The following is a 27,524-nucleotide window of genomic DNA, read 5'->3' as shown; positions in this document are numbered from 1 at the left end:
TTAGAGCCAGTGCTCACAGCAGCTTTGTTGGGTTTGCAAACGAGTGCCAGGGGGGTAAAGCATTTACTCTGAGAACACAACGAGCACTTAAACACTTATGCTTGTGTTTTTGGAGCCAAACCCAACTCCAGCTGTCCCAGTCCCAGCTGGGCTTTACGGAGATGGTTAAGAGGAAGGTTTAAGCTTTCCTGGGACAATCCCATCTGAGTGCCAGCTCCCTGTGCTCTGCTGCTGTTCCACATCAGGCTGAGCAGCTCAGAGAGAGTTGCAGGCTCTGAGCAGCAAGAACCAAAGCTGAATACAGGATGAGGGGACAGCACTGCAGTGGGCAGCAGGGAGGAGCTGAAGCCATCAGTGCAGAGAGCAGGAGCTGCAGGAGAGCAGCCTTATCCCAGCAGGGGATTTCCCTGGATACAGCATTTAGGGATACTGGTAAATGTAATTCCTTTTTCTGTGTCTGTCATTGGGAGGTTTGGGCAGCACTGATAGGCAAAGAAAAATCTCCTCCTTGGAGCACTCAGGACTTCCCCGCATTTCGTGGCAGTGGCTGTTCTGCTGCATTTCTGCTTCTCTGCAAACAGCCCCACAGCAGCTCCAGTCACATCCCTGCCCTCTGCACACCACCAGGCACCAAAGTACAAGCCTGTGGACTTTACCAGCACCCCACTGCTCCTGCAGCACTGGGACTGCCCTGGAGCACAACCCACTGCTGATTTTCTCACTGTGGGGGTGACAGCCACAGGCACTGCTGCAGTGCTAGAAAACACAGTGTGGTGGGGAGATGGCACTCAGGGCACATTAACCAGTAAATTAACCAAGCAAAGCCTAATTGGATACACCAGGGAAGTTCGTCAATACTGACTGTAAGAGCCTAAAAAACCAACTAAAACATCTACATCTTTTATTTGTACCTTCTGTTTTCACAGGCCTCACTCAAGGGACAGAAATCCATAAGGTCTTACTCACCTGAACCCCTGTGGGTCTGTCAGCAGTGGGAATAGCCTGAGCCTTTCCCTGCCAGCATGGAGCTGTGTCAGGAGGTTTAGGTGGACATGAGGGAAAGGTTCTTCCCCCAGAGGCTGCTGGGCACTGCCAGGGATGCCCAGGCTGGGGTCGTTGGGGTGTCTGGGCAGGGCCGGGAGCTGGGCTGGATGATCCCTGTGGGTCCCTTCCAGCTTGGGACCATCTATAACTCAAGTTCAGGATAAGGCATTTCCATGGAAGCCGTGCTCTCAGAGCTGCTCACTCCAGGGTGGGCAGGGAGGGCGCAAGGAGCCAGTATGAAAATAAAACTCTCTGAACTATAAATAGTACAAAAGGGCAGGAATGGCTGCTGCAGCCTGTGCCATGTACTGGGTGCAGCCGCTGGCACACACAGTCAGGGCAGCACTCCCACAGGGAATGCAGATCCGTGTGAGCTGAGGTGCCGGGTATTGCACACAACATCCATCCCCTGAGCAAAGGGAATGCTGAGGAAACAGAGCCTCCTCCTGGGCAGGGGCCTGGGGATGGTGCAGCCCCTGCCCCGGGAGCTGCTCAGGAAGGGATCATGCCCTTGCTGCGCTTCCTGTCGGCCATGGCCCGGCGGTTGTGGTTGGCTCTTGTGCTTTTGTTTGCTTCCTTCTTCCTCTGCTCCTGCACCGTCTCCCGGTTCTGCCCGTGGCCCTTGGCATTCCCAACAACGGCAGAGCTGTCATGCTTGTGCCTGAGGGACACAAAAAAAGGACATCACGCCGCACTCCTGGGGACAAAATCCCAGATCCCCACAAACACCAGCGGGTGAGGGGTTCAGCCCTTGGGCCTCGGCTCATCCCAGGGCTCCCACAGCAGCCTAGGAGCAGCATCAGCCACACCACGACTGTGTCCTTCCACACATTGAGCCCAGCAGGTGCAAACAGCTACCAAACTGTCCCAAAATCCCTATGGGAGCTGTTGGAGATCTGGAAGTTGTGCTCTCCAAGATCCTGTCTTGCACAGGGCTCTGCTGCTTGGAGTGACAGGACAAGGGGGAATGGCTTTGAAAAAAGGGGAGATTTAGATTGGGTATTGGGAAGGAATTGTTCCCCTTGGGAGGGTGGGCAGGCCCTGGCACAGGGTGCCCAGAGCAGCTGGGGCTGCCCCTGGATCCCTGGCAGTGCCCAAGGCCAGGCTGGACATTGGGGCTTGGAGCAGCCTGGGACAGTGGGAGGTGTCCCTGCCCATGGCAGGGGGTGGAACAAGACGGTCATCAAGGTCCCTTCCCACCCAAACCACTCCATGATTCCATGACATTCCTATTCAACGGGATAAAAGAACCAGCAGTGAAGGGTGGGTGAAGAGGTTCACCCCACTGTGGCAGGACCCTGAAACATGGGAATGTCAAGGAGCAGGAACACCCTCAACAATTCCAGTCAGCAGCAAAACAGCTGCCAGCTGCAGAGCCAGAGGGAGATCCTCACTTACCCCTTCCTGGCAAGGAATGCCTGGCGCCTGGCTTCTGCCCTCTCCCGCAGGACAGCCGGGTCCTGCACAAAGTGGTCCTGCAAGGAAGCAAGGGAACAGGTCAGGAAACTCATCAGCACCATGCAGAAGCCTGGAGAGGAGGGGATTCTGTTGGGAACAGAGTCAATTCCTGGTTCATTACCTCTGGACCAGCAGGATTGGTGTCAGGGACTCTAAACACAATACCCAGCACAAAACCTGCCTGAAAACCTTCCTCCACTGTGGCTACTCCCAGCACTTCCATGGAAACAGAGTGCTCTGCTGGCACTGTCTGGCTCCGGGATAAAGCAGATTAAAGCTCCCCACAGAGGAAGTGTCACTGCTCCAGCACAGTTAGGCCAGGAGGCAGTGGAGAGCTGTCCCTGGGGACACTCACAGCCCAGCAGCCACTGAACAGCAGCTCAGTCCCTGCTGCTGCTCAAAGATTCCCTCTCTGAAACAGGAAATCTGCTCCACATCACCTGCAGGTGAAGCAGGGAAGAAATATGGTAAATCTTAATGCAACTCCAGCTAAATGTCACCTTTGTTCTTTCCTTTTCAGCTTCCTCCTCCTCCTCTTCATCCTCTTCCTCTGTCTCCTGTCCTTCCTCCTGTCCTTTGGGTCTCAGGACCTGAGGAATTGTGAATGGCCTGGGAATTAAGACAAAAAAAGTTAGAAAATAAAAGAGCACAGCCTCAAACATTTCTCTGAAAAGCATATCCTTCTTGGTTGGCATTATGTCTTTAAAAATGAGAATCTGCAGATTCCATGGACTTTATTTTCCTGAAGAAAAAACCAGGAGATCCAGGAGTTAATACCACATTCCTATGGGCAACTGGCAAACACACGCTCTTCACTGGGGAATGTTCACTATGAAGTTGTCTCTGAAATTAATAATAATAATAATAATAATAGTTAAAAAGACCCCCTGAAACCTCACAAGGAATTTCTCCACAGAAGCAACTGCTTCCTTTGGGAAATGGGCATCCAGACACAGCCACAAGGCAATATTAAGGAGCATCCTTTGGACAGAAACATTAATGCTCAGCCAGTGCTGGGCTCCAAAGCCTCTGACTGGTCAGGGCTAATCCACGGAGCCCCAGTTCCACTGCTGTGCCCCAGTTTCCTGCAGGGGGAAATCCCTGGAGAAATTCATCAGGCTTTATGAATCACCCTGGACATGCAGGGTGAAGGGCCTGGGGATGGAGGCAGAATTTACCACATGCCTATAACTCTTCTTTAACATAAATATGTGTCTGTGTTTAAATTCCATTGGAATTCAGACCATTCCACTGCCATGGAATGTAAAACCAGAAAAGCCTTTGTTATTTCAAACCAACAGATCCAGTTTTCAGCAGTGACATCCACTAATTGTTTCTAGGGGCAGTGAGACCTGAGAGAGGGGAAAATACCTGGGTGCCACATTCTTACAGGCAAAACACAGAAAGGATTTAGATTGAAGCTTCTCAGTGCTTTTGGGGGGGGGGGGGGGGGGAGGGGAGGGAAGGGACAAAAGAACCTCAAAGCTCCAATTTGGTTTGAGGTTAGGAATGGTGACATCTTCATAATACACCAGAATTCAAAAGGCCACTTTCAGAAATGTTAAAGCAGCTTTTAAACCACATGTTTTCTAAAATAAATATTCTCCAGCCTCCATCCCCACTAACCCTTTGCTTCCCAAAAGCTCATTGTGTGCAGCTGTCAGTCATGGTGCAGAGTGCTGTGCAGCCCATCAAGGACTCAATTCCAGCTGTCAGCACTCAGAGGGGATCGGCAGGGAAAAGTCTGGTTGTAGAATTTCCCAAATGTTGAAGTTTTCCTTTGCTAACCAGCCATTTTAGGCTGCCCAGCTCCACTGATTTGCCAAGCCATTTGTCCCTGCTGCAGGGTAGTTTCTCTAAGGAGAAGCACTGCTGAATACAAGCTGGAACACACTGGGAAATTTCCCCCTTGGATTTGCTGATTAATTGAGGCAATGGCCGAGTGGAAGCTGGAGAACATCCTGGGCACGTGCCATGGCAACATTCCCTACCCAAGGGAGGGAGACCCAAACCTCCCTCCTTGCACACCGCAGTGAAATCAGAGAAAGGGGTGCTTTGAAGCTCTCGTGGAAGAACAGAATCCAAAGCAGCGTTTGTGGGAGGCAGAGAATTCCACGGTGATTCTCCCGAAGCTCCCTCCCCCTCCCCTCAGCATTCACCTCCTGGAGATGAGCTCGTCATCCGAGTCAGCATCGTTAGCGCCCACTTGGTTCCCATCGTAGGTGTCGTCGTACTCGTCCTCGTAGTCCTCGTAGGGCTGGGCTGCTCCCGGCTCCAGCGGCAGCTCCTCCACCACCACGCTGTACTGGCTGTAGCGCTCCCGCTGCTCCGTCACCAGCCGCTTGTCATTCACCAAGCTCCGGGTCGTGTCCTTCTCCCTCCTGCCCGGGAAGGGGGGAAAGGCAGAGGGTCAAAACCTTCCCTAGAAGCTGCTTTTGCCCCTGTCAGTCAGTGGAAAGTGAAGCGATGCAAGTCTCACATCCCTGATTGCACACGCACTCCTCACCCCACCTACTGCCCCGCTGGTTTATAGGATCATAGAATGGTTTGGGTTGGAAGGGACCTTAAAGCTCATCCAGTTCCACCCTCACACCTCCCACTGTCCCAAGCTGCTCCAAGCCCTGTCCAACCTGGCCTTGGACACTGCCAGGGCAGCCACAGCTGCTCTGGGCACCCTGTGCCAGGGCCTGCCCACCCTCCCAGGGAACAATTCCTTCCCAACATCCCATCCAGCCCTGCCCTCTGGCACTGGGAAGCCATTCCCTCTTGTCCTGGCACTCCAAGCTCTTCCCCAGACTTTTCAACACCAACTCTCTCAGCTTTTCCTCACAGCAGAGCTGCTCCATCCCTCTGATCATCTTGGTGCCTCCTCTGCTCTCACTCCAGCAGCTCCAGGTCCTTCCTGTGCTGGGCCTCAGAGCTGGATGGAGTGATCCAGGGGGGGGTCATTTGTACCAGGGCTGTTTGGCCACTAAAAAGGAGCAGGAATTGGAGACCACCATCATCACTTGAGACAGAGGAAGCTTTCACAGGAAGCCAAATGCAATTCCGTTCCTTGGCCAATGTGAATGGAGCACAAATGTGACGGGAAAAGGACAAATTTAGATGGGGAGAGCCAAGAAATAACCAGTGCAGCAGGTGAGGATGCAAATAAACACAAGCACCAAGGCAAAGAACAAAACAGTAGAGAGTGATTGTGATTCAACCTCTCAGAGCACTGCAGGGGCTTGTTTTTTACATTCAGAAGGAAGGTAAATTATAGTCATTTTAAAGAAGGGAAGAACAAGAAACAGAGGGATTAAAAAGGAGCTGCTGAGTGTCTCAAGCTGCACAAGCATAAGCTCTGAAGTCCCATTTTCCAGACCAGCCAAGTACGTATTTACAGCAAAGCATCAGGGGATTCCACTGTCCAGCATTCCCAGGACAACCTGCAGCCCCCAGAGTCTGGGAGGACCCAGCATCCATGGATATTATCAGAGAAAGGACCTGTCCAAGGCAGTGGCAGCGACTCAGGAAGGAGATGTGATCCAGCAGCCCGATTTTCACTGGGAATCTCAAAACAAAGGAAGTTTACAGCCGGAGGTGGTTCCCTCTCTCCCATGACTCACTGCCTGCATTCAAGCTGCTCAATGCCCTCCCAAGTACGTGGTGAGTTCACCCATCCCGGGATCCCTGGGATAACACCTTCTGTGGGAATTCAGCTGAGGCTGAACCAAGCACTTGGTAATTGCTTCCTGTCGAGCTGGTCTGATGACTGCAGAGGAGCTGCATGAGATGGTCTGGGCACCAATCCCAGGAAAAACAGTGGGATAGCTCCTCTAGTCCCATGGAGCTCAGGACTTGCTCTGGCTTCAGGAGACAGATTCAGCTGACAGTGAGGGCTGGACAGGCACAGACAAATGTCATCACTTTTCAGGATCAGCAGAGTCTGTGGTAGCACATTCACTTCCTCATGTTTGATTCCCTCCTCATCCTGGCTGGATTTGTCTTTCTCCAGGACAGTCCCTGCCCCAAACTGCTGATGCTGAGAGTGGCCAGAACAACCTGCTCTGGTTCTTTAGGCACTATGGTGACACCAGGCTTAGCAACAGCACCCTGAACACAAGAGAATTTGGTGAGCAAAAGGTATTTAGAAGGTGAAAAAATATTAAATATTTGATACAATTAAAATCCAAAGCAGATCTCAGACTAAGCTTGGAGAGCCCTGTTACCCCAACACCGGGGTGAACCATCAGGCTTCTTGCTGGTGGAAAATCTTCTGAGGAAGTGACACTTTCAGCACTGAAAGGAAACTTCATATTTACGGAATGCTGAATGTTAAATCCTGGAGACAAGTTACTGCAGCTTTTCCTTGGATTCAGTTGGATATGGTCATCTTCAGACACTGCTGATCTCCAGGTTTTAAACTACTCAAACCACAACTAATATGTCTGGAGTCCTGCAGAGTTTTCCCAAATGCTCTGAAATGAAGGGAGGCAAAGGACACCAGGAAAAGCAGCAGCAAGAGGATAATCCAAAGAGGTCACATAACTACAGCAGGAGAGAGGAGAACTTCTCCAGGAGTGATGGTTCCACTGGACAGAAGGCACAGCTGGAGGGCAGTGCCATGGAAGCAGATCCCAGAGCCCAGCTCAGGGATGATTTACAGCTTCCAGAGCTCTCCAAGCGATCTGCAGAGGGAGCTCCGAGCAGGGTATTCCAGCCACTGGATGCTCTGTGCTGGACTTGGAGCTCTCTGGCCTTGACCAGCTGCTGCAGCAAGGCTCTGGGAACCAGGGATAACCAGCAAGGCTCTGGGAACCAGGGATAACCCAGCACATCTGTGCAAGGCTCTGGGAACCAGGGATAACCCTGCACATCTGTACAAAGCTTTGGAAATCAGGGATAACCCAGCACGCCTGTGCAAGGCTCTGGGAACCAGGGATAACCCAGCACATCTGTGCAATGCACCTGTCTCACAGAGCAAGGCACCACCATGAGGAGAAAGGTTCTGTCTGTGAATTCTCAGCTGTGGACACAACAAAAGTCATTGCCTTGGCCAGAGAGAAAAGAAATTCCTTTCTTGCCCAGCCAAGACAGGATCAGCACCATGGCACTGCTCTGAGGAGCTGGGCCACTGGACTTGGGAACAAAAGTAGTTTTCTCCTAGAGTTTGATGCAACTTTGCAACCAAAACCTTCACTGGGAGCTCTTAGGTCACGTGGCTCCAGCTCCAGACAGACTTTTAGTTATCTGCTGTGTAAATAGATCCCAACACTAAGATCACACTTGGCTGGTTAGAGGAGGTGTTTGAAGTCCAGTGGAAGGTGTCCCTGCCCATGACAGGGGGTGGAACGAGATGAGCTTTAGGGTTCCTTCCAACCCAAACCATTCCATGATGCTGTGATCTGTTTTAAAAGAATCTGGAACAAGGGAACCACATTATAGAGTTGACACCAGTGGGAGCCAACACCACACACCCAACCAGGCAGAAAGCAAAGTGAAAGCTGGTGGGGTTTTGTAGAAATCTCTGCTCATGGCAGGAGGATCCCTGCTCATTGCAGGGAGATTGCCTAAATGACCTTTAAAGGTCCCTTCCAACCCAAACTACTCCACGAGTCCAAGTGCCCTTCTGCAGGAAGCTTTACAGCAGCAGGAACAACAGAAGTAGTCTAAGGCACTGAATGTTATCAGATGTTGAAGTAGATGGATATTGAATCTTCCCTTGGCTCTAAACCAAATCATTATTTATTCTCAGCTCTGAGTCACAATCCCATGCTCAGGGATGGTGCTTTTCAAGGTTTGTTGTTCAGTGCGAGTTTAACATTAAGCCCAAGGAGCAAGAGCCTGACATTACAAATGAGCTTGGCAGAGCAATCTCCAGCAGCAGACACAGGAAAGCCAATTAGGAAAAACACTAAGCAAAACCAACCCCCTCATCATATTTCATTTTACTTTCCCAGACAAACAGGTGGGAAACATTTTTGATAAGCCTTCCCCCCTGCCAAAACACTCCTGCAGGAGGTTTGTAGGAGAGATAAATGTGCAGGTTCCCAGGTGTTTGTTCCTCCTGACAGGCAGAGTTAATGACTGGGTGCCAACACTCACCTCTTGCCTTTCTGGATCCGAGACACATCCACTGCATCCCTACTGAAAACATCAAACTCATCATTCTGGAAAACGTTATAGCGAGAGCTGACCAGAGGGGTAGGGTCTGGCTTCAGCTGTCTGTTAAAAAACAACAAGGAGAGAGAATAAAAACAAAACTGAAGTGAGGAAGACAAATCCTGTCCCTTTCCTAAGCCCTTGGTTTCTCCTTTGTCAGTCCCAAAGCAATCCTGAGCACGCCAAGAGGGGCTGGCTGGGTCACAGGGCACAACCCCTTCGCTTCACAGCCATGCTCTGGCACGAGCACGGCACTGCACTTCCCAAAGCTTGGATTTGAGGGGAAGCTAAAGCAACCCACAGAAAGCCATGAGAAAATTCTTCTGTTCATTTCAGAGTCTATCAAACCATGCAGCACAACAGAATATTCAACAGACTGCCTGGTCTCAACACAGTGACTCAGGGAAGACAAACACTAAGTGTGATGAATTACACGCTGGAAAAAATTCCAATAATTTGTTGCTGCTGATTTCAAGATATTTATCTCCCTTGTTAAATCTTTCTCAGGGTTCCAGGTTTATGTTTGTTCAACTTATAAGTCAAAAGACTGTACTTCTGACATTCATTTTGGTGGTGCAGGCAGCTCAGCTGGGCAGCTGCAAATGCTGCTGTGCTCCCCTATAAATCAGCAGGGGTCAGAATTCGACATTTCCTATCAAACCAGCAGCTTTGTTTCAAGATGCAAAAGGCTGGGAAAAAAAACCAAAACAGCTCTATCTTGGGGAACTGCTGGCTTTGCAGAAAAAACAATCCTTCCTAAAGCCCATCCTGCACCAGTTGTGCCAAAGTCAGCAGATCTGACTGCGGGAACACAAAGATTGTTGCAAAACTAAGATCTTTTACATCATTTTTCCGATAAAGATGCTTTCCTGTAATGCAACAGTGAGACAGCCTGCCCATAACTCCATGAAATGTGAACAAACAGCACATTCACATCCTGATGCTCTGTCAGGAACTGCTGGTGCAGCACAAACACACACTCACAGCTGCAGGCAAACTCCAACAACTCAATCCCACCACCAGCCATAAACCCTCCATCCCTTGTCCAACCCAGGGAAGCAGGACAAACCTGGCAAGTTTGTCAGAAGGAACATAAAAATGGAGCTGAATTGCCAGTTCCAACCTCTCTCTAGCCTAACTTCACTCACAAAACAGCAGCCTGTTAAATAACCATATTTGACCCTGTGGGTTGAATTCCAGCTGAATTGGGGCCTCTGAAGATGCCCTTTTCTGCAGGACTGCTGGGATTTTCACACCTGTGACACCAAACTGCAGCAAAATAACTTTTGAAGGCAACATATTCTATTACCCAGCATTCTGTTCTATTCCAATTCTATTTGAGCATTTCATGTACAAGTGGTTTTGTCCCCTGTCACAAAACACAACCCAGCACCCGCTCTACTCCAACACGGAACACGGAAGGTCCCACTCCTATGCAGGGACACGATGAGGGCAGAAAACTGATGACAGATGACAATGAGAAGCTCTCACTGCAATTCTCTACCCCAAAAATGCAAATTCTTAGAGCTCCACAAGTGTTGAGGCTTCAGTGAGAACAATTAAGTGAGACAGAAACAACCAGACGTTGTCTCACACCTTTGCATCCTTCGGTCCAGCTTATCCAGGTATGGCACCAGCTTATCTTCCAGGATGTTGTTGATCACTTGCTCTGTGTCATATCCATACTCCTCCAGGCAGGCCAGGATGAATCCCTCACCAAGGTCTGGCAGCAGATCCTTCACTTGGGAGATCAGTGAGTCCAGCTCCACGCCAGACACGCGGGCGACGGGCGCGGCCGCAGCGCCGGCACACTGCGGACACCAAACACAACTGGTGGGTACTGGGGAGGGACAGAGCTGAGGGCAGGCAGTGTGCACAGAAATACAGGGGAAAGCAGCACTCTGGGTTGTCAGAGTTTAAACACAGAAGTCCAAGAGTGGAGCCAAAAGAGAAACCAGCTGTTTAAACTACACAAGGTTTCCAACACAGATTTGGGCACACAGCTACTTTTGCCAGTCCCTGAGGCAGCAAGGACACTCTGGAGAATCCCTTCCTCAAATAATAGGCGAGCTCTGCATTTCAAAAATATGCACACGAACTGCAGGGATGAAGCAGAGTATTTGAATAATCCCCAGCAAGGGAAAACCCAAGCCATGGGAGTTGGAAGCAATTTGCTCAGAGATAACTCAGGATTCCGGTGTAGCTTCAGTTCTCATTTCCCAAGGCTGCATGGAGATCCAGCAAAGGTCAGAAATGACACCAAATCTCATGTTGTCCCCAAAACTGAGCAAATCAAGCCTGTCCTCACAGATAAAAGAAGGCCTGGAAGAGCAGAGCCCCCAGGAAGAGCAGAGCACCACAGAGCTGTACCCACCTCATCCTCCAGGGCACACGCAGCCCCCGGATCCTCTCCGTCCTCAGGGGTGCTCTCCACTATTGCTGAAGCTCCATTGGATGCTGCTGGATCTTTACCAGCTTGTCCTTTTTTCCTGTCTACCCCTTCCCAGGCACTTTCCACTGCTTGGAGGATATAGGCTGTCCTGGTCTCATCTCTAAGAGCATGGCATTAAGGACATTCCTGAATGCACCTGTTCAGGGATCACCCAACTATGGGATTGTCAGCGACTTCCAAACTTGTGCCTACATCAACACTCACAGAACCATGGAATGGTTTGGGTGGGAAGGGACCTTAAAGATCATCTCATCCCACCCCCCCGCCATGGGCAAGGACACCTTCCATTAAACCAGGTTGCTCCAAGCCCTGTCCAGCCTGGCCTTGGACACTGCCAGGGATGGGGCAGCCACAGCTTCTCTGGGCAACAACTCCCCCATCTCCCTTCTTTTCTATTAAGGGAAAACTTTCCAGTACTCCTTGCCAGTCATGCAGCTTGACCAGAGGCAGAAAAGTCACTGGTGTGAAGGAATCCAAGAGCAGCTTGGTGTGCAGAGCCAAAGGATACAGTGCAGAGGATGCCTGCTGGAGCAGGCTCACATCATCCTCAACTGGGAACAGCTCGTCGTAGTCACGGAGAAATCTGAAAACACAGGAGCAAGTTTAATCAGTTGAGCTCAATTAATTACCACTGCTGTGCCTCTCTGACTGCCTCAGTGCTCAGGTAGGAACAGAGAACCTCTCACCCAATGCTGGATTCCAGCCATGCCTGATTTTGGTCCCACTACACCACAGCAACACTCCTCAGGTGTGAGGGCTGGAACCCAGTGCTGCATTACAGGGAAAATCTGCTTTACCACGTGAACGTGCTCAGAATGCCAGCATGGGCAGGAGGACAAGATGGAATTCCCAGTTCTGCCACTTCCTTTGCATCTCCAGCATGAGTGTTTAATATTTTTCTGGTCTGGTCAGCCCAGCTGGAAAGCACAGATCAGTCATAACAGGCTAACTTGTCAAGGGAGCTAATGGCTAAATTGCTCTTCTCTTCTTTGAGGAGCTGGATTAAAGGGAGTGAAGAACAGCATTTCTCAGTGCCAGGGTCTGTGCTGCAGGCTGAAATCCTCTCCCTGCACTTCTCCCAACTACTTACAACGATTTCTGACTCCCAAATGCCTCATAATGCTGCCTCAGGGAATTCTGCTGTGAAGAATGCCAGAGGAAGGAGCCAAGACCCCCCTTGGGCCTCTTGCCAGTCAGACTCACCTCCTTTCCTGAAGCACCGAGGTGAAGATCTGCAGAAATTCCTCAATAAATGGCTGAATATTCTCACAGCTGCAGGAAACACAGCAGAGTGAACACTCAGAGATAAGTCTGCCCACTTCTGCCCCACCAGCCAAACGACTCACATTAACACACCAAGGGAAAACCCCATTTGAAAACATTTCAGGCCACTTTTTGGCTTTCACAGGAGCAAAGAGTCAAATGGAAACAAGTGGTTTTTAAGGCTTCAGCGAAGATTCCAGCAGTCAGATCCAAAGCTGTATCACACTCAGAATTACAAGTCTTCAGAGAGACTTTACAAATAGTTTGATGCTTCAGACTTGCAAAAAAGGACGTGTAGAGCTTTTGTAACTGTGCCTTTATGATGTCTTGGGATTACACCTGTGAACCTTCCAGAAAGTTTGTGCTCACCTGTGCAAGAACACCTGCCAAGCAAACTCCCATTGCAGCCTCAGTGCCCAAACCCCTGGATGCTGAGGAGACTCCAAACCTCTCTCCAAGGCAGCACCTTTAGGTGGGAAGGGACCTTAAGACAATCCAGTGCCACCCCCTGCCATGGCCAGGGACACCTTTCACTATCCCAGGTTGCTCCAAGCCCCGTCCAACCTGGCCTTGGGCACTGCCAGAGATGCCCAGCTCCGCTGGGGACCCTGTGCCAGGGCTTCACCCACCCTCCCAGGGAACAATTCCTTCCCAATATCCCATCTAACCCTGCCCTCTGTCTGTGGGAAGCCATTCCCCCTTGTTCTGTCACTCCAAGCCCTTGTAAACAGTCTCTCTCCATCTGTCTTGTTGGGCCCTTCAGGTCCTGGAAGGTCACAATTAGGTCTCAAGGTGTTACACATGATGGAAGTTTGCATGACCACACGCTGTGGTCAGAAAGCTTGTTGGACCACAGCTCACTGCAGAAATTCTGGACCAAACAGCTCCATCTGGAACATTCCTGATACACAGGACAACAGAATTTGACCTTAGGCAAGTCTTTGGCTACAATCCCAACACAAAAAGCAGTTTCTGTTCATTTTCTCCTGTAAATTTGTAAATGAGAAAATTTCTCCCACACAGCAATCACGTAACTGGCGAGTAGCACAGAGCCAAGTGCCAATACCTGCTCTCTAGGATGGGCTGCAGACACACTTGGTTTATTAGGGTGTGAAAAACTTCTATCATCTTCTTTCTGGAGTGTGAAATCCTCCTCCACAAATCAGCAAAAACACTTCAGAGAGAGCAAAAGACACTGTTGGTGTCAGCACAAGAATCTGTAACACACCTTTATGCCAGAGTTAACCCTCTAGAAAAAGAATTTCCTTAGCAGAATAATTTCCTTGCTGCAAAGACCAGATATTAGACTCATTTCATGGTCATTAAAGAAAATCCATGCTCCAAATCAAGCTGGTTTCAACCCCAATTGTCCTGGCAGCTCCACACATGCGACCCCCACTGTAGCAGCACAGCCTGCGCCTTACAGCGAGACTGAGCTTCACAGAGATATCATTCATGTTCTCACACTTTGTTACAATTTGAATGCACCTCCCATCAAATTCCTTCTTGCACAGCACTAAAAATGATTAGTCACCCCACTGCCCAGGAAAATTTGGAATTACAGAAGTCATCTCTTCAGAGCTCTTTGAAGCAGCACAAAAAAAGCCAGGCTCTGCAGGGATGGGTAAAGCAGCATGAAGTGAATTTTTAACTAAGCCCTGGGAAATCTCACTGAAAATCCAAGGCAAGCCTTTGCAGGAATTCTCACCTGTTATCTTCATAATGCCTCTTCTTGATTGCAGATTCCAGCTCAGGAATTGCCAGTTCATAAAATGAAGCTAATCTGTACAAAGGGGGAACAAACCTGTACCTGTCAGCTGAGGCTCCAAAAACCATTTGCTAAAAGGCAGAACAAATGTCTGATTTCATTAAACCCTCCTCACCAGCAGTACTCATGAGCATCACCTGATTTTGGTATTTTCCCCCCAGAACACAAGCAAACACACCACAGACGAAGAGCAGCACTCTAAGGAAATCACAGAGAGGTCTTTGAAGAGGTAGGAAAGAAATGCATTTCAAAAGCATCCTGGTGCTGATCAGAACCATCTGCCCAACCCAGAAACAGCCCCAACACAGATCTGCAGCCTGCAAAGAGCCAACAGACTCACAGAATCACAGAATCCTTCAGGTTGGAAAGGCCCCCTGAGAACATCGAGCCCAACCATTCCCCAGCACTGCCAGGGTCACCACTGACCCTGTCCCCCAGTGCCACATCCACAGGGCTGTTAAATCCCTCTGGGGATGGGGACTCCAGCACTGCCCTGGGCAGCTGTGCCAGGGCTGGACAGCCCTGCCCATGAAGAAATGTTCCCAATGTCCAACCTGAACCTCCCCTGGCGCAGCTTGAGGCTGTTTCCTCTCATGCCTTGTCACCCTTTCCCAGACACAAAGCTTTTGCCAAACCCCACTGATATTCTCTAGCATAAAACTTGGGCATAACATCAAAGACATTTGTTTTCAGATCTTGAAGAACTATTTCTCTGAAATACTTCTGCTTCCCTTGCTTTGGGTCCTACAGCAGGAAGCTCTTTTTGTCCATAGCTCATCCCTCTCCACCCTTCCCAGAGCACACCAAGCACGGTTCAGCTGATTTTTGAAATTGTCATGGATGCCTGGCCCTAGGATCACTCCTAGATAATGACATACATAGAACAGAAAATCTATACATCCCTATATCCATGTATTTATTATGCTGCATTTCTGTCAGAGAGAACCCAGCAGCCTCTGCATGAAATCTGTCTCCTCATTTAACAATGGGACAGGACACAGCAGCACATTCAGTATTTTTACATGGCCAGGACAAGCTCTGTTTGCACTCCAAGACATACCTGTAACAAAACTCGTGTTTTTGGAAGGTCTGGCAAGCCAAGGGAAAGACATCAAGAAAGGCCCAGAGAGTTGTGCAGGTGTCACATAAATACAGCACAATGTCCTTCAGCTCCTGAAAGGGAAAGACCAGCTACTGAGGGAAGAGCCAGGCAAGTTTTCCCAGGAACACAGTGTAACTCCCCAACAGGGACACAGAATATTGGGCCAGGCCTTCTCCTGACTGCACAGAGTCTGTATCAACCATAAACCTCTTACAGGTCTGGGGGTAGACACAACTAGAGCTCCTATCCTTTAAAGATCTCTAATGCAATCCCAACTGTTTGCTTTCATTAAAGATCCTGTGAGATTATAAGAATCCTCATCAGATCCTGTTCTGGACAGTGGCTTTGCCCTCAATACACCCTCCACATACGGAATTCTTCCCCATGCAGCATTTTTCCATGAAGCACTGCATGGCAGAAACACGGGAATCAAAGGGATGTTTTCAGCAGTCTGGTCCAGTGCAAGCTGCATTTCCAAGGCAGCTGAAACACGGAATGACACACTAAATGATAGTTTGAACTGATAGTTTGTTTCCCCACACAAAGGGAATGACTAAGGTTTTGTAGAGGACCATGTTCACTCTCTTTGTACAGCCTCCAGCACATAAAAGCCCTCTTAATTAACTACAGTTAAATTACATTGTTGTTAAAACACTCATTTCTGAAGAAAAAACCAAAACAGCTCTTATCACTGCCAGGGTTAGGTGGAGACTTCTGTGAGATATTCTGTTACATTATTTATAAGCTGGTTAAGCAAAAAAGTTGCCAGGTTTAAAACTATCCACATTACAAAGGATACGGTTGAAATGAATCAGCTCATGGTGGGAAGGTTTTATCACCATGTCCCAGGACAAAGAGTGCAACAATGGCCCAGAACCACGAGCTGGAGGAGATTTTGGGAACAGAATGACCTTGGGTGGTCTGTTCAGTGTGCAGGAGTACAGAGAGTTCAGTCCCACCTGGAGGGGCATGTTCCCTGGAGTCACACTGACTTTCTCTTCCAGTTTCTGGGGCTCAGCAGAGGCTCCTTCAGATTGCAAACCACACTTGTGCAAAATATTGTTGAACACCTAAATCAGGAGAACAGGGCAGTGTTAACAGACAGGAGCCAGCAGAGGGACACTGCAGAGAAGGCCAGAAGCTGAAGGAAGGTGGGAGGGAAGAGTCCTCAAGTATTAATTTTAAATAAAGGTTCAAAACCTCCCTGACACACATTAACATAAACTAGGGAAAGGGAGCAAGAGCTAAGTCAGGGGAGGTTTAGGCTGGATATTAGGGAAAGTTCTTCCCCTGGAGACTGGTCAGAGCTCAAGGAGTGTTTGGACAATGAGTGGGATTTGTTGGGGTGCCTGTGCAGGGCCAGGGGTTGAACTCGATGATCCTTGTGGGTCCCTTCCAACTCAGGATATTCCATGACTTCATGAATTACATTCTGCCTGCCTACAATGCTCCCTTTCCTCTCTCCAAGCTATGGCACCTTTCCAGATGAAGTCCCAGAAGGAAAGCAGTACCTGGAGGACAGTGGGCAGAGTTTCATCAAGGTCACTGAAGTAACTGGGCTGCTGAGTGAAGATATTTCCTGAAAAGGGGAAGCATTTCCATCAGTTCAGATATTGATGCCAACAAGCAAATTTGCACCAGAAAATGGTACTTGTTACACTGTGCTTGTGTTATTCCTGACACCCCCCAGACACACCTACTGACTGCGTGGGACACAGCCCACCCTCACTCCTCAGCTCATGCACAGGCCGTGCTCCCAAAAAGCTGATCCATCAGCTCTCCAGTGCCACTGGAGATCCAGCAATGGGAATATGCTCAAGAGAGGAGAGCAAACGAGATGTCAGATGATTCATGCTCCAGGGGCTGAATCAATGAATAATGCAAATACTATCACTGAACATCCCCAGTTCCTTTATTTGACAACTGGAGTTGACTTTTAATTACTGATAACAGTTCAGCACACACCAGGAGATGTGCAGAATATTTCTTAAAGGTAATGAGGCTTTAGTAACACCTGCTATTATGTTACTAGGACTCCTTCATCTTTACAAAATACTCCACTGAGTAATGCCACACCATAAATCCTCACCAAGTAAGCACCGAGGCTCCTATTTTCTTGGGAATTCAGATGATGAAAATTAGGAGTTCTCCAGCAAGGACAGAACTCAGGTAAGAGTTATGAGACAAGTTTCAGAAAAATTTATACCCTGAGAAGAATCTCAAGTTTATGAAGTTATGAATTACACACCAGAACTGCTCATGCCATTACTGTCACGACATAATGAAATAATCAGGTGAGCAAATCCTTGGTCACCTGCATGCAGCATGATTTGTGTGGCACTCCAGAGTGTAATTCAAAGGAGGTTTTATTACTTAGGTCTTTTTTTTGGAATATTTTAAGACCTAGATAATCTAAGCTTCACATCTGAAAGGGAAGTATCTATCTTGCCATGACTGCTTTCCACCTCTGAGGCTCAACAGAGGAACTTAGAGTAGAAGCTACTGAAAAAGGATAAAAAGATTAAAAATGCAAAGGTTTAGCTAAGATTTTCTGACTGCAAAGCTGTCTGCATCACATGATCTCTAACACTTCTCATGTCAGTGAACTTGGAAATGCGACAAAAATAGAAAACCAAAAAGAAAACAGAAACAAAAACCAAAGAAACAGAAAAGCTTCATCCCATGAGCTGCAGACAAAGTGGGTTAGAATTCAGGAAGAGCTCACTTAATCCAAGGCTAGATGCTCTTCCACTCAGGTGCTCAGGTGATGTTAAAGATCACAGGATTGTGAAGGGAGCACAGAATAAATAGAGAAGCTAAATCAATATGCTGCATCTTCACTCCTCAGCATCCATGGCTGGAACGCCCCTCCCTGTGTACTCGCCACTAAGAGTGTGTGTACAGACACAGAAATCCAGGGATAAGCACAGCTTGAGCAAGGCTCTGAAGTGTTTGTGGTTTGCAAGCTCTGTATACATCAATGTCTGCACTGAAGTTTCAGGTTCTCGCACTTCCCAGAGCAGCGATTACCTCACACCGAATGTCTCACTCAGCTCCCAGCTCTGGGAGCAACAGCACTCCCAGCTGGACTGTGCCCCATCTCCCAACCCTCCTCCCCCTTTCCCATCTCTACCAGGATTTTACAGAGCCCCCACACTCCTCTTATAAGGGACACATTTCATTGGCACGGAAAACAACTGAGCCTGGGTTTATGTCTAACAACGTGAGCCCGGCTCAGGGCAGCAAAGCAGGACACGAAGCTTTCCTTAGCACAAACAAAATGCACACAGGAAAAGAAAAGCCCAATGTGATCTAGAAATGACAGATCTTAGTTGCTACAGCAATTAATTTTCAAAGCAGTTCCACTGATATAAACCCCACTAAGTCACTTGTCATACAAGCAAAAGTCTAAATGTAGCAAGTTGTTCCTTGGCTTTTACTGACCAATCATCTTCTGGAGCAGGAGGCCATTTCCTTTCCCAAAAAGGACACAGAGATCCAGAATCTTGGGGATGTCGAACAGGAAGTTATTGTAAATAATTTTTCCAAAGACAGAGGGAGTGATAAAATGATCCTACCAAAAAAAAAAAAAAAAAAAAAAAAAAAAAAAAAAAAAAAAAAAAATTGAAGGATAATCCATATCTTGCTCTGCAGCAACTCCAGCATTATAATGACACCTGTAAAAACACCTCTCAAAGGTGTATTAAGGAATTTATTTCATAGAAGGCAGCAACTCTGCTTGGAAGAGCTTCTGGGGAGCCATCTATTCCCACACTCCTGTCCCTGCCACACCAGGCACCCCATTGATCCATTCACCAGGAGGTGAATTAATCTACCTAAAAGTTTAACAGAAAAATCTCCCCACAAGTCCCCAGTTCCCAGCTTGGCACCAGAACAGCTCAGCTCAGGAGCAGGAATGAGTAACCAGACACAGGGACAGCCTGAGGTTCTCATACCCTGGGAGAGCTCCAGAGACCACAGAATCAGGGACGAGCAGGGAGAAACCCCAGAACTGCAGCTCTACACCCTAACTGCTGAACACTGTGCCAAAAACGCATCACACTGAAGGAATTTCTTACAAAATTCTAGATGAGAAAATTCCATTGAATTTGCCTGAGAAACAGGCAGCTGAAATGTGATTTTGGATTTTTGAAAGCCCCGTTTGCCTGTGACAGCAAATGTTTTCAATCCTAGTGAAAGGCTGGGCACATTCTCCCTGCTGAAGCAAAGGGATGGGGCTCGGTGCTGGCCAGGTTCCCTTTCCAGAACTCCTGCTTACTCCTGCATGACAACAGACTATTCATTCCCTGCAAATCACTCAACTATAAAATGGTTTCAAATGCTCGCCTGCCTCTCAGAGCGGTGAGGTTTAATCAGATCCTGCAATGAAAGGCACCACAGAGGTGTCGGGTACTTCTGCTGAAGTGGTGCCAGCTGCAGGCTCCAGCATTCCTTCAACCTGCTCCTGTCCCAGTCCTCCACTCCCAGACCTTTCCCTCAAAACATCCTGAACGTGATAAGCAAGAGAATCAACACAGCCCTAACACAGCATGAACCAATGAGGAGCTCAAGGGAGTAATTGCTAAAACACAAAGGTGCCTCACTCATCCTGCCCAAAGGCCGGGTGAAAATTCCACGGCTCCAGATGGGAGCTGCACTCACACAATTAGTGCTGAGTATGTCTCTTAATTGTAGAATCCCAGAATGGTTTGGGTTGGAAGGGACCTTGAAACCCATCCAGTCCCCCTCCCTGCCATGGGCAGGGACACCTTCCACTGTCCCAGGCTGCTCCAAGCCCCATCCAACCTGACCTTGGACACTGCCAGGGATCCAGGGGCAGCCCCAGCTTCTCTGGGCACCCTGTGCCAGGGCCTCCCCACCCTCCCAGGGAAAAATTCCTTCCCAATATCCCACCTATCCCTGCCCTCTGGCACTGGGAAGCCATTCCCTGTGTCCTGTCCCTCCAGCCCTTGTCCCCAGCCCCTCTCCAGCTCTGCTGGAGCCCCTTTAGGCCCTGGAAGGGGCTCTGAGCTCTCTCTGGAGCCTTCTCCAGGCTGAATGCCTGATGATGCCAAGATAACAGTAATTTACAGAAATTTCAGTGTGTCCAAAACTTGGGACAAGTTCAAGGAGAGACAAGCATTATCAGGAATTTTGTGGCACCACGTGGCCCTGAGGGAGTGAACGCTCAGGAAGTGGTGGCCTGAAGAGCCTGTCCCATGTGGCCACACAAAGGCCAACGTGCTCTCTCTCCTCTTACCATGACATATCCAACCACCACACATGGATAACCTGCTACTCCTCAAGGAGGAGATCCAGGCAATCAACCAAGGAATCACTGCATAGTTCAGATACTTCAGCTCTGAGTGTTATCTCCACATGGAGAATCCAACTGATAAAATCATGAGGGAGAGGAATGTCGTGAAAGAAGGAAAATGATTCATTTCTCTAATTCTCTTTTTCCCTAAGTCACACAGCCTGGAGCACCTGCAAGGCATAGGAATATTTACTTTGGACTCCTTGTGGGTGGACATCCTGAGGAAAGTGAGGAAGACACTCCGATGGAGGCATTTCTGCAGCTCGTTCACCTCCGGATGGCAATCCCACAGCGCGTCGAACTTGCGAGGGGCAGAGCGCAGGTAGGAATCCAAACACTTCTGCAGGGTCTCATCAAATATCACCTGGCATGGGCAAAGACAGGAAAATGGGAAGGAGGGAATGTCACACCTTCATAGGTTGTGCTCATGAGCAGCCCAGTTAAATTTAAAGCAATCTAAAACACTCAGGCATATTGAAAGGACTCCCACATCCATCAACTACAAGCAAACTCTTAAAATCCACAGTGGAAAATCCTTAGGGAAATACTTTCTTTGCATTCTAAGGGGCAGTAATGGAAATTAAAATGTTTCCTGAGTGACATAATAAGCATAAACAAATCTTTATGAAAATGATGTAAAGCTCATGGCTTTTACAAGCACCTAGATATTTATGTTGTATCTCCAGATAAAAAACAATGATTACCTGGCACCAGAATTTGTCATGAGGCAAAGCCAGAAGCCAGTTCAGGTCATCTGCAATGAATTTCGCTCGCTCCAGGAATTCCTCCACCAGAGCAGGGTCTCTGATGGCAGGAGGGGGTTTGTACAGCACGAACGACCGATCTGCTTTAATTTCTGGGCGCTGCAGAAAGCCAAAATTCACCATGTTAAAACTCCAGACCAAGTGACAGGAATGCCCAGTTACCATCTGCTCACTGAATTCCAGGAAACACAAAGTTACCTTTTATTACAACTTGACATTATAGAATCACAGAATGGTTTGGGTGGGAAGGGACCTCAAAGCTCATCCAGTGCCGCCTCTGCCATGGCCAGGGACACCTTCCACTGTCCCAGGCTGCTCCAAGCCCCAATGTCCAACCTGGCCTTGGGCACTGCCAGGGATCCAGGGGCAGCCCCAGCTGCTCTGGGCACCCTGTGCCAGGGCCTGCCCACCCTCCCAGGGAACAATTCCTTCCCAATATCTAACCTAAATTTTGGTTTGAACCAACTACTCCTTGTCCTGTCACTACAGTCCTGATGACAGGAACGTTCTGTTCCCTGGTAACCTCCCATTTTCTACCCTTTCAAAGCAGTGAGTTTGTATCTTTCTTTATGAGCAACATTTTCAGACCTTGACAATTTGGCAGATGTTGCTCCTTGCTTTCTCTTAACCAAAGCCTGACAAAGCAATCCTCCCATACCTTTAAAACAAAGAGCAGGAACTTCCTGGCATGCCTTTGAACTCTCTCTTTTTCCTCTGAACTAGTTCTTGCACAATATTCCATGAACTCAAACTGACACAACCATCAAAGACAGAAAGAAACACTTCACTACCCTTCCCAAGGGTTACTGAACAGGCTTTGCCAAAATATCTCCACCCTAAAACAAGAATTCCAATGAGCAGCAGATTTGGGCTCTGTCTCATCCCACACATGTGCTCAGGGTAAAGCTCCTCAGGAACGAGCAGCATTGACAGCCCCACTCCTGCAACACATCCAGAAGGCTCTCTCCAGGCCTTATTTCTGGGAGAAAAGGGTTTCTATGGGTTGAATTTTCTGGTTTCATCAAGCTGAAGGCACAAGGGACTGATCCCAGTGCCACAGCTCTGAGCTAAACTTGAGGCAGAGCTTTCAAAACCTCCCTGAGCATCTCTCCACTGCAGCAGAGGTTACAGACTCCAGAGAGGGAGATGTGCTGGGAAAACACAGTTTACTCCAGATGTTGAACAGAGTAAGTTTGGTTCTTGTGTTTTGGGGTATTTTTACGGCAGGTAAATGAAACCTCAACTGTCTGAATGCATTACAAAAACCTTCTTTAACAGCAGGCTGAACAGATTTCACAGAATCACAGAATATGCTGAGTTGGAAGGGATCCACAGGGACCATCCAGCCCAGCTCCTGGCCCTGCCCAGACACCCCAACAACCCCACCCTGGGTATCCCTGGCAGCGCTGTCCAAACGCTCCTGGAGCTCTGGCAGCCTCGGGGCCGTGCCCATTCCCTGGGGAGCCTGGGCAGTGCCCAGCACCCTCTAGGGGAAAAGCCTTTCCCTCATATCCACCTAAACCTCCCTCACACAGCTCCAGCTATTCCTGTCACATATTCCAGACCAAGCCTTGCTGTAAGACAATTATTTACTAAAGTCTGTTTGGCTTTCAGGAGAAACAGAGCTCACCAGTGCTGGTAAAGTTCTCAGCTTCCCTGTCTTGGGATCCCTTTCTGTCAGCTGGAGCTCATCCAGAGGCAATGCTGGCATCCTGGTGGCTTGTTCCTGTCCTCAGCAAACAAAAGCAGCACAGGATGCACTTTACAAGGTCGCTCAGGCAAAAGCAGAACAAAAGAAGCTGCAGCCCTGCCGTAACACACACACACTGGCTGGGAATGCATTTATGCCAAGCAATTTATACCCAGCAATTTATACCCCACCAAAAAGCCAAATCCTGAGGGAACACCCAGGAGCCACCTGCACACATCTCAGAGGAAATCTGGAATGTGGTGCTGAACTTTTATCCCTGTTCCTTACTGAAAGGCCACAGATGTCTTCCAGGACAACAAAACGCATGTGGGGACACTGTTTAATATGGAAATTAGATATTTAAATCGGGTTTCTGAAGAGCTGTGCTGAACTCTGGCCTTTGCAGCCTCTTTCAACACTTTCAGTGTCTCTCCTGACAGCACAAACTGCAGGGACAACCCAAACACAGCCTTGCCTGTGCTTTCAAAGAGTATTTTTGGTGCCTGTGTGCAGAATCTCCCAGCACTCAGCTAGACAAGGGACACAGGCTGAGCCTACAAAAGCCTTCCCTGCTCCTGCCAATTCCCACGTGCTCACAAAACCACAGCTTCATCTTGCATTTGTGGCCTCAGAAATGTTTCAATTAACTTTCTGAAATTAACTGGAAGTCAAATATTAGAGTAACTCAGTAGAAAGAATGTTATGAGCGCTGTTAAAAAAGTTCAGACTAACAAAAACCAAAAGTTGCAGGTTAACAGAGCTTTTAAATTCTTTAGGGGATTATGGGGTTTTGAGTCCTGCAAAATGGTACTAAAAGGTTATGTTCTCATTAAGAAGGTCAGACATCTCCTCAGATGCACGTTTAATTGCAGTCACATTGCCTGGGCTGAATAACAATTTAAAAAAGAGCAGTGTCTCTACAGCTGAACAACTCTGACTCAGGAGTGGGGTCATGGTTTAGACAGCAAGTGAAAAAATAACATTTTTCATCCCATAGATTTGTTGCCTATGGATTTAGGCAGAAATTCTGTCATCTAACATTTTAGAGCTCAAATAAAAAAGATACAGCAGAGCAACAGCAATACCCACAGCTCAGAAAACTAAAAATAATTCTGTCTTTCCAGGGGAGTTTAAAATTTAGAACGTTGACAAGAACAACTATTATTTTATGATAAACAAGTTCTTTGGAAAAAAAAAAAAGAAACCACCAAAACTTTTCAGCAGAATAAGCCAAGCTGGCTTTCAGTTCAGTTTCATCATATATTTAATTTGGCTCTTAAAATTTCTAGAGTCATTCTGAAAACTGCACATAGAAATGCGTGTTTGTAATGCAAAAAAACATGCCAAGTGTCTCATTTCAAGCCTGGAAGGCATCAAAATCTCCAGTCCAAGTCAAAAACATCCTGTAAGAGACAGAACCCCTGCCCAAAAGCTTATTCGGCTACAGAAAAGAATAAAGCTGAGCATGGGATAAGCTCAACAGAGAATCATTCCTGATTCCTGACTCTCATAAGCTTTTCCCCTGGAAAGAACTTTGGTCTAAACCACAAGCCCACGATTAATCTCTCATGCCCTGTGATTTCAGGTACAGTGGAAGAGCCAAAGAACATGATGAACCAGGGAAACTTATTTTCCCAGGTTTTTCCAGGGAAACTTATTTTCCCAGTGCCAGAAACGATCCCTGCCCTGCACTTTCCACTGATGTGCCCATTCCTGAGGACATCCAGGGTGAGGTGACACTGCTGAGGATGAGGCACCCACCGCAGCACAGCTGGCACAGGGAATGCTGCAGCATGGACTCACGGAACAGTTTGTGTGGGAAGGGACATTAAAGCTCATCCCATCCCACCCCCTGCCATGGCAGGGACACCTCCCACTGTCCCAGGCTGCTCCAAGCCCCAATGTCCAGCCTGGCCTGGGACACTGCCAGGGATCCAGGGGCAGCCACAGCTGCTCTGGGCACCCTGTGCCAGGGCCTGCCCACCCTCCCACGGAACAATTCCTTCCCAATATCCCATCCAGCCCTGCCCTCTGGCACTGGGAAGCCATTCCCTGTGTCCTGTCCCTCCATGCCTTGTCCCCAGTCCCTCTCCAGCTCTCCTGGACCCCCTTTAGGCACTTTAGGAAGGGGCTCCGAGGTGTCCCTGGAGCCTTCTCTCCAGGTGAGCACCCCCAGCTCTCCCAGCCTGGCCCTACCCCACGGCCAGACACGCTCAGTTAACCCAACACCGCCGGTTACCCCGGGCCCTGCCGCTCCCACCGCCCCCCCGGCCACGTTCCCTGTCCGGTCCCTGTCGCACCAGGCCCTGCCCAGCTGCTGCCACGACTCCCGAGCTCCGACACAGCCGCTGCCGCTCACCCCAACCCAGCCCCGCCACAGCCGTCCGAGCCCCGGTATCGGCACACGCGTCCCGCCGGCCCCGCACGGCACCAGAACCCCGGTACCGGCACACGCGTCCCGCCGGCCCCGCACGGCACCAGAACCCCGGTACCGGCACACGCGTCCCGCCGGCCCCACGACGCTTCCGTGGCCGAGCGCTGCTTCCGGCCCCGAGCGGAACTACCGGGCTGGGCGGGGCTCGGTGAGGCTCCGCCCCGGCGGCGCGACCGTCCCGGCTCCCGGTTCCGGCTGTGGATCCGAGGGGCGGGACCGGGGCTGGGTCTGGCTGTGGATCCGAGGGGCGGAACCGGGTCCGGGTCCGGGTCCGAGGGCGGGAGCCGGGCTCGGACCGTGCTGCAGTGACCAAACGGACAGTTTAGTCCCAAACGCCCACCCGCCGTCCGGACCGGCTGCAGCCGCGGGGCTGGGCGAAGTTACTGTCCGCGGGTTGTCTTTGGAGGGGAAGGAGCCTCCAGCTGTTCTTCCTTTGAAGGAAAACCAGCTGGTTCAATAAATCACCTTTTTGAAGGAGGCGTTTTTAACTTAGCTGCCCTGCCCCATCCAGTGCCACGGGCGGGGGGAGGCCGGGCAGGGGAAGGGGTTCTGCGGGAACAGAGACCTGTCACAGCCGGCGACCCTCACAGCCCTCTCACCGCTTCCCTCGGATGGGACTTCTCCTTGCTCTCCAGGGAGATGTCTGTGCATTACAGTCGGACAGCGCAGGAAGAGGGCAATTCCTGTCAAGTCATACGAGCACAATCGATAATAAGAACAGGTTACATCAGTCACATTTACACCGCTCTGAAACTCCGGGAACCGGGCGCTTCCCAGCCCGCGGGGTGACACAGACACATCCAGCCGTCACTGATCTCTGCTCCGAAGGGTCTCGGCTCTCCTCCTTGACCACAGGGAACTCCTCCTAAACTTAGCCCAGAGTCCAGCTTTAGATGGCAAAGTGGCCTAAAATAGAAACCACGCCATGCGCTGTGTCATGTGGCTCGTTAGGGATGGTCTGGAACCAGTCCCGCTCCCAGTGCCCTCCATGCCCGCACACTCCGGACAGCCGGGGTTCTGACTGCCCACTGTGCAGCTGGGTGTGCTGGCACTGGGGTGCCCGTGACCCCGCGGGGGGAGCGAGCAGGGGGCCGCACACCCCAAGGGCTCTCCCAGGGCCAGCAGCACACCCGAGCTCTGCTCCCATCACGCAGAGCTGGGTGTTACGGATTCACACTGCAAATGTCACGACGGGCTGTCTGGAACTTGCCATCTCCCCCATTCTGTTGAATTACTAATTTTTAAATGAAATATTCATTGTTTCTATTTCTCAAACATCACTGCACCTGTCAGACCTTGGGACTGGAGCCCCAGCACCAACACGCCGTGCAGAGCAGCCTACCAGAATCAAATTCCGGTGATGATGTCGATCCAAGCTTTGCTCCAATTCTGTTTCCTGGAGGAGAACGCTTGGCAACTGAAACATGATTCCCTTGCAAAGGCATCTCCCCTCCTGTGCCAACCCTCCTCAGAGCAGTGCTGGTGAGATGCCAGGTGACTCAGTGGGCTTTGAATGTGTCATCGAGCTGTTTTGAATCACTATTCCTCTTTTTGGGGTGTTTTTTGAACCTTACCAACTGTGTATTCCCTATTTGATTTCCTAAAGCACCGGGAGCTGTTGGAGCCTCTGCCCAAAATTGGGGATATTAACTCCTCATGTATAACCCAGTTAGATAATTATATGGAGACACACTATTCATACAAATTTATCTGGCAAAAAAAAAGTGCATCTGTTCACCTGTCACAACATGCCAGAGACCTTCAAGACTTCACAAAAGTAAAAGTTAAATCTGAAATCTTAATGGAAATTACAGCTTTCCGATCTCAGTGTGCAGGGAAACTGCCGACCTGTCTCGCACAGATAAAGCAAAGCATTAAAATCAGCTTGCTGGCTGCTGGTTCTGCTGAAAATCCATTTTTTGAGGTTCAGTCCAGAGCCATCTGAAGGTACAGGGCAAGCAGGCTTTGGATCAGATGTGAAGAAGAGAATTTCTCCAGGAAAAAAGGCTTTGGAAAGGAGCTTTTATTGAAAGGACCCTTCCCCGGTGTGATTCGTGGCCAGGAGGAAGTTGTTCAGCACTGAGTGTA

At 49.4% G+C, this 27,524-nt stretch overlaps 1 protein-coding gene across 7 annotated transcripts; it reads right to left on the bottom strand.

The window, feature by feature from the left end:
• Positions 1 to 884: 884 nt before the first annotated feature.
• Positions 885 to 25,569, bottom strand: ASCC2 (activating signal cointegrator 1 complex subunit 2). Of its 7 annotated transcripts, none has more exons than XM_039561250.1 (19): positions 25,495 to 25,569; positions 22,943 to 23,038; positions 21,253 to 21,411; positions 20,742 to 20,912; positions 18,676 to 18,805; positions 16,743 to 16,810; positions 16,191 to 16,301; positions 15,190 to 15,302; positions 14,070 to 14,144; positions 13,428 to 13,535; positions 12,302 to 12,370; positions 11,607 to 11,681; positions 11,021 to 11,198; positions 10,243 to 10,457; positions 8,590 to 8,709; positions 4,662 to 4,883; positions 3,003 to 3,111; positions 2,443 to 2,519; positions 885 to 1,705 (listed from the first exon to the last, which is right to left on the bottom strand). In XM_039561250.1, exons 2-19 carry the CDS (start codon positions 23,021 to 23,023, stop codon positions 1,537 to 1,539), a joined length of 2,250 nt encoding a protein of 749 aa, XP_039417184.1. In that variant the 5' UTR covers positions 23,024 to 23,038; positions 25,495 to 25,569; the 3' UTR covers positions 885 to 1,536. The 7 variants fall into 7 exon arrangements, with proteins under 7 accessions (XP_039417184.1, XP_039417180.1, XP_039417182.1 ...); XM_039561246.1 differs by having other exon boundaries at positions 25,448 to 25,525; XM_039561248.1 differs by having other exon boundaries at positions 22,943 to 23,043; positions 25,495 to 25,512.
• Between the last annotated feature and the right edge of the window lie 1,955 nt (positions 25,570 to 27,524).

The sequence above is a fragment of the Corvus cornix genome, chromosome 15, assembly GCF_000738735.6.
Source record: "Corvus cornix cornix isolate S_Up_H32 chromosome 15, ASM73873v5, whole genome shotgun sequence".
NCBI classification, from domain to species: Eukaryota; Metazoa; Chordata; class Aves; order Passeriformes; family Corvidae; genus Corvus; species Corvus cornix.
This window is presented reverse-complemented; position numbering and strand designations above follow the sequence as displayed.

Excerpts from the sequence above, each read along its gene's own strand:
- ASCC2 (XM_039561250.1), bottom strand. The coding sequence starts at position 23,023 with ATGCCAGCATTGCCTCTGGATGAGCTCCAGCTGACAGAAAGGGATCCC. Across the intron at positions 18,806-20,741 it reads CCACCCACAAGGAGTCCAAA|GATCATTTTATCACTCCCTC; the intron begins GTAAATATTCCT and ends TTTTTTTGGTAG. Across the intron at positions 15,303-16,190 it reads CAGGGAACATGCCCCTCCAG|GAGCTGAAGGACATTGTGCT; the intron begins GTGGGACTGAAC and ends TTTCCCTTTCAG.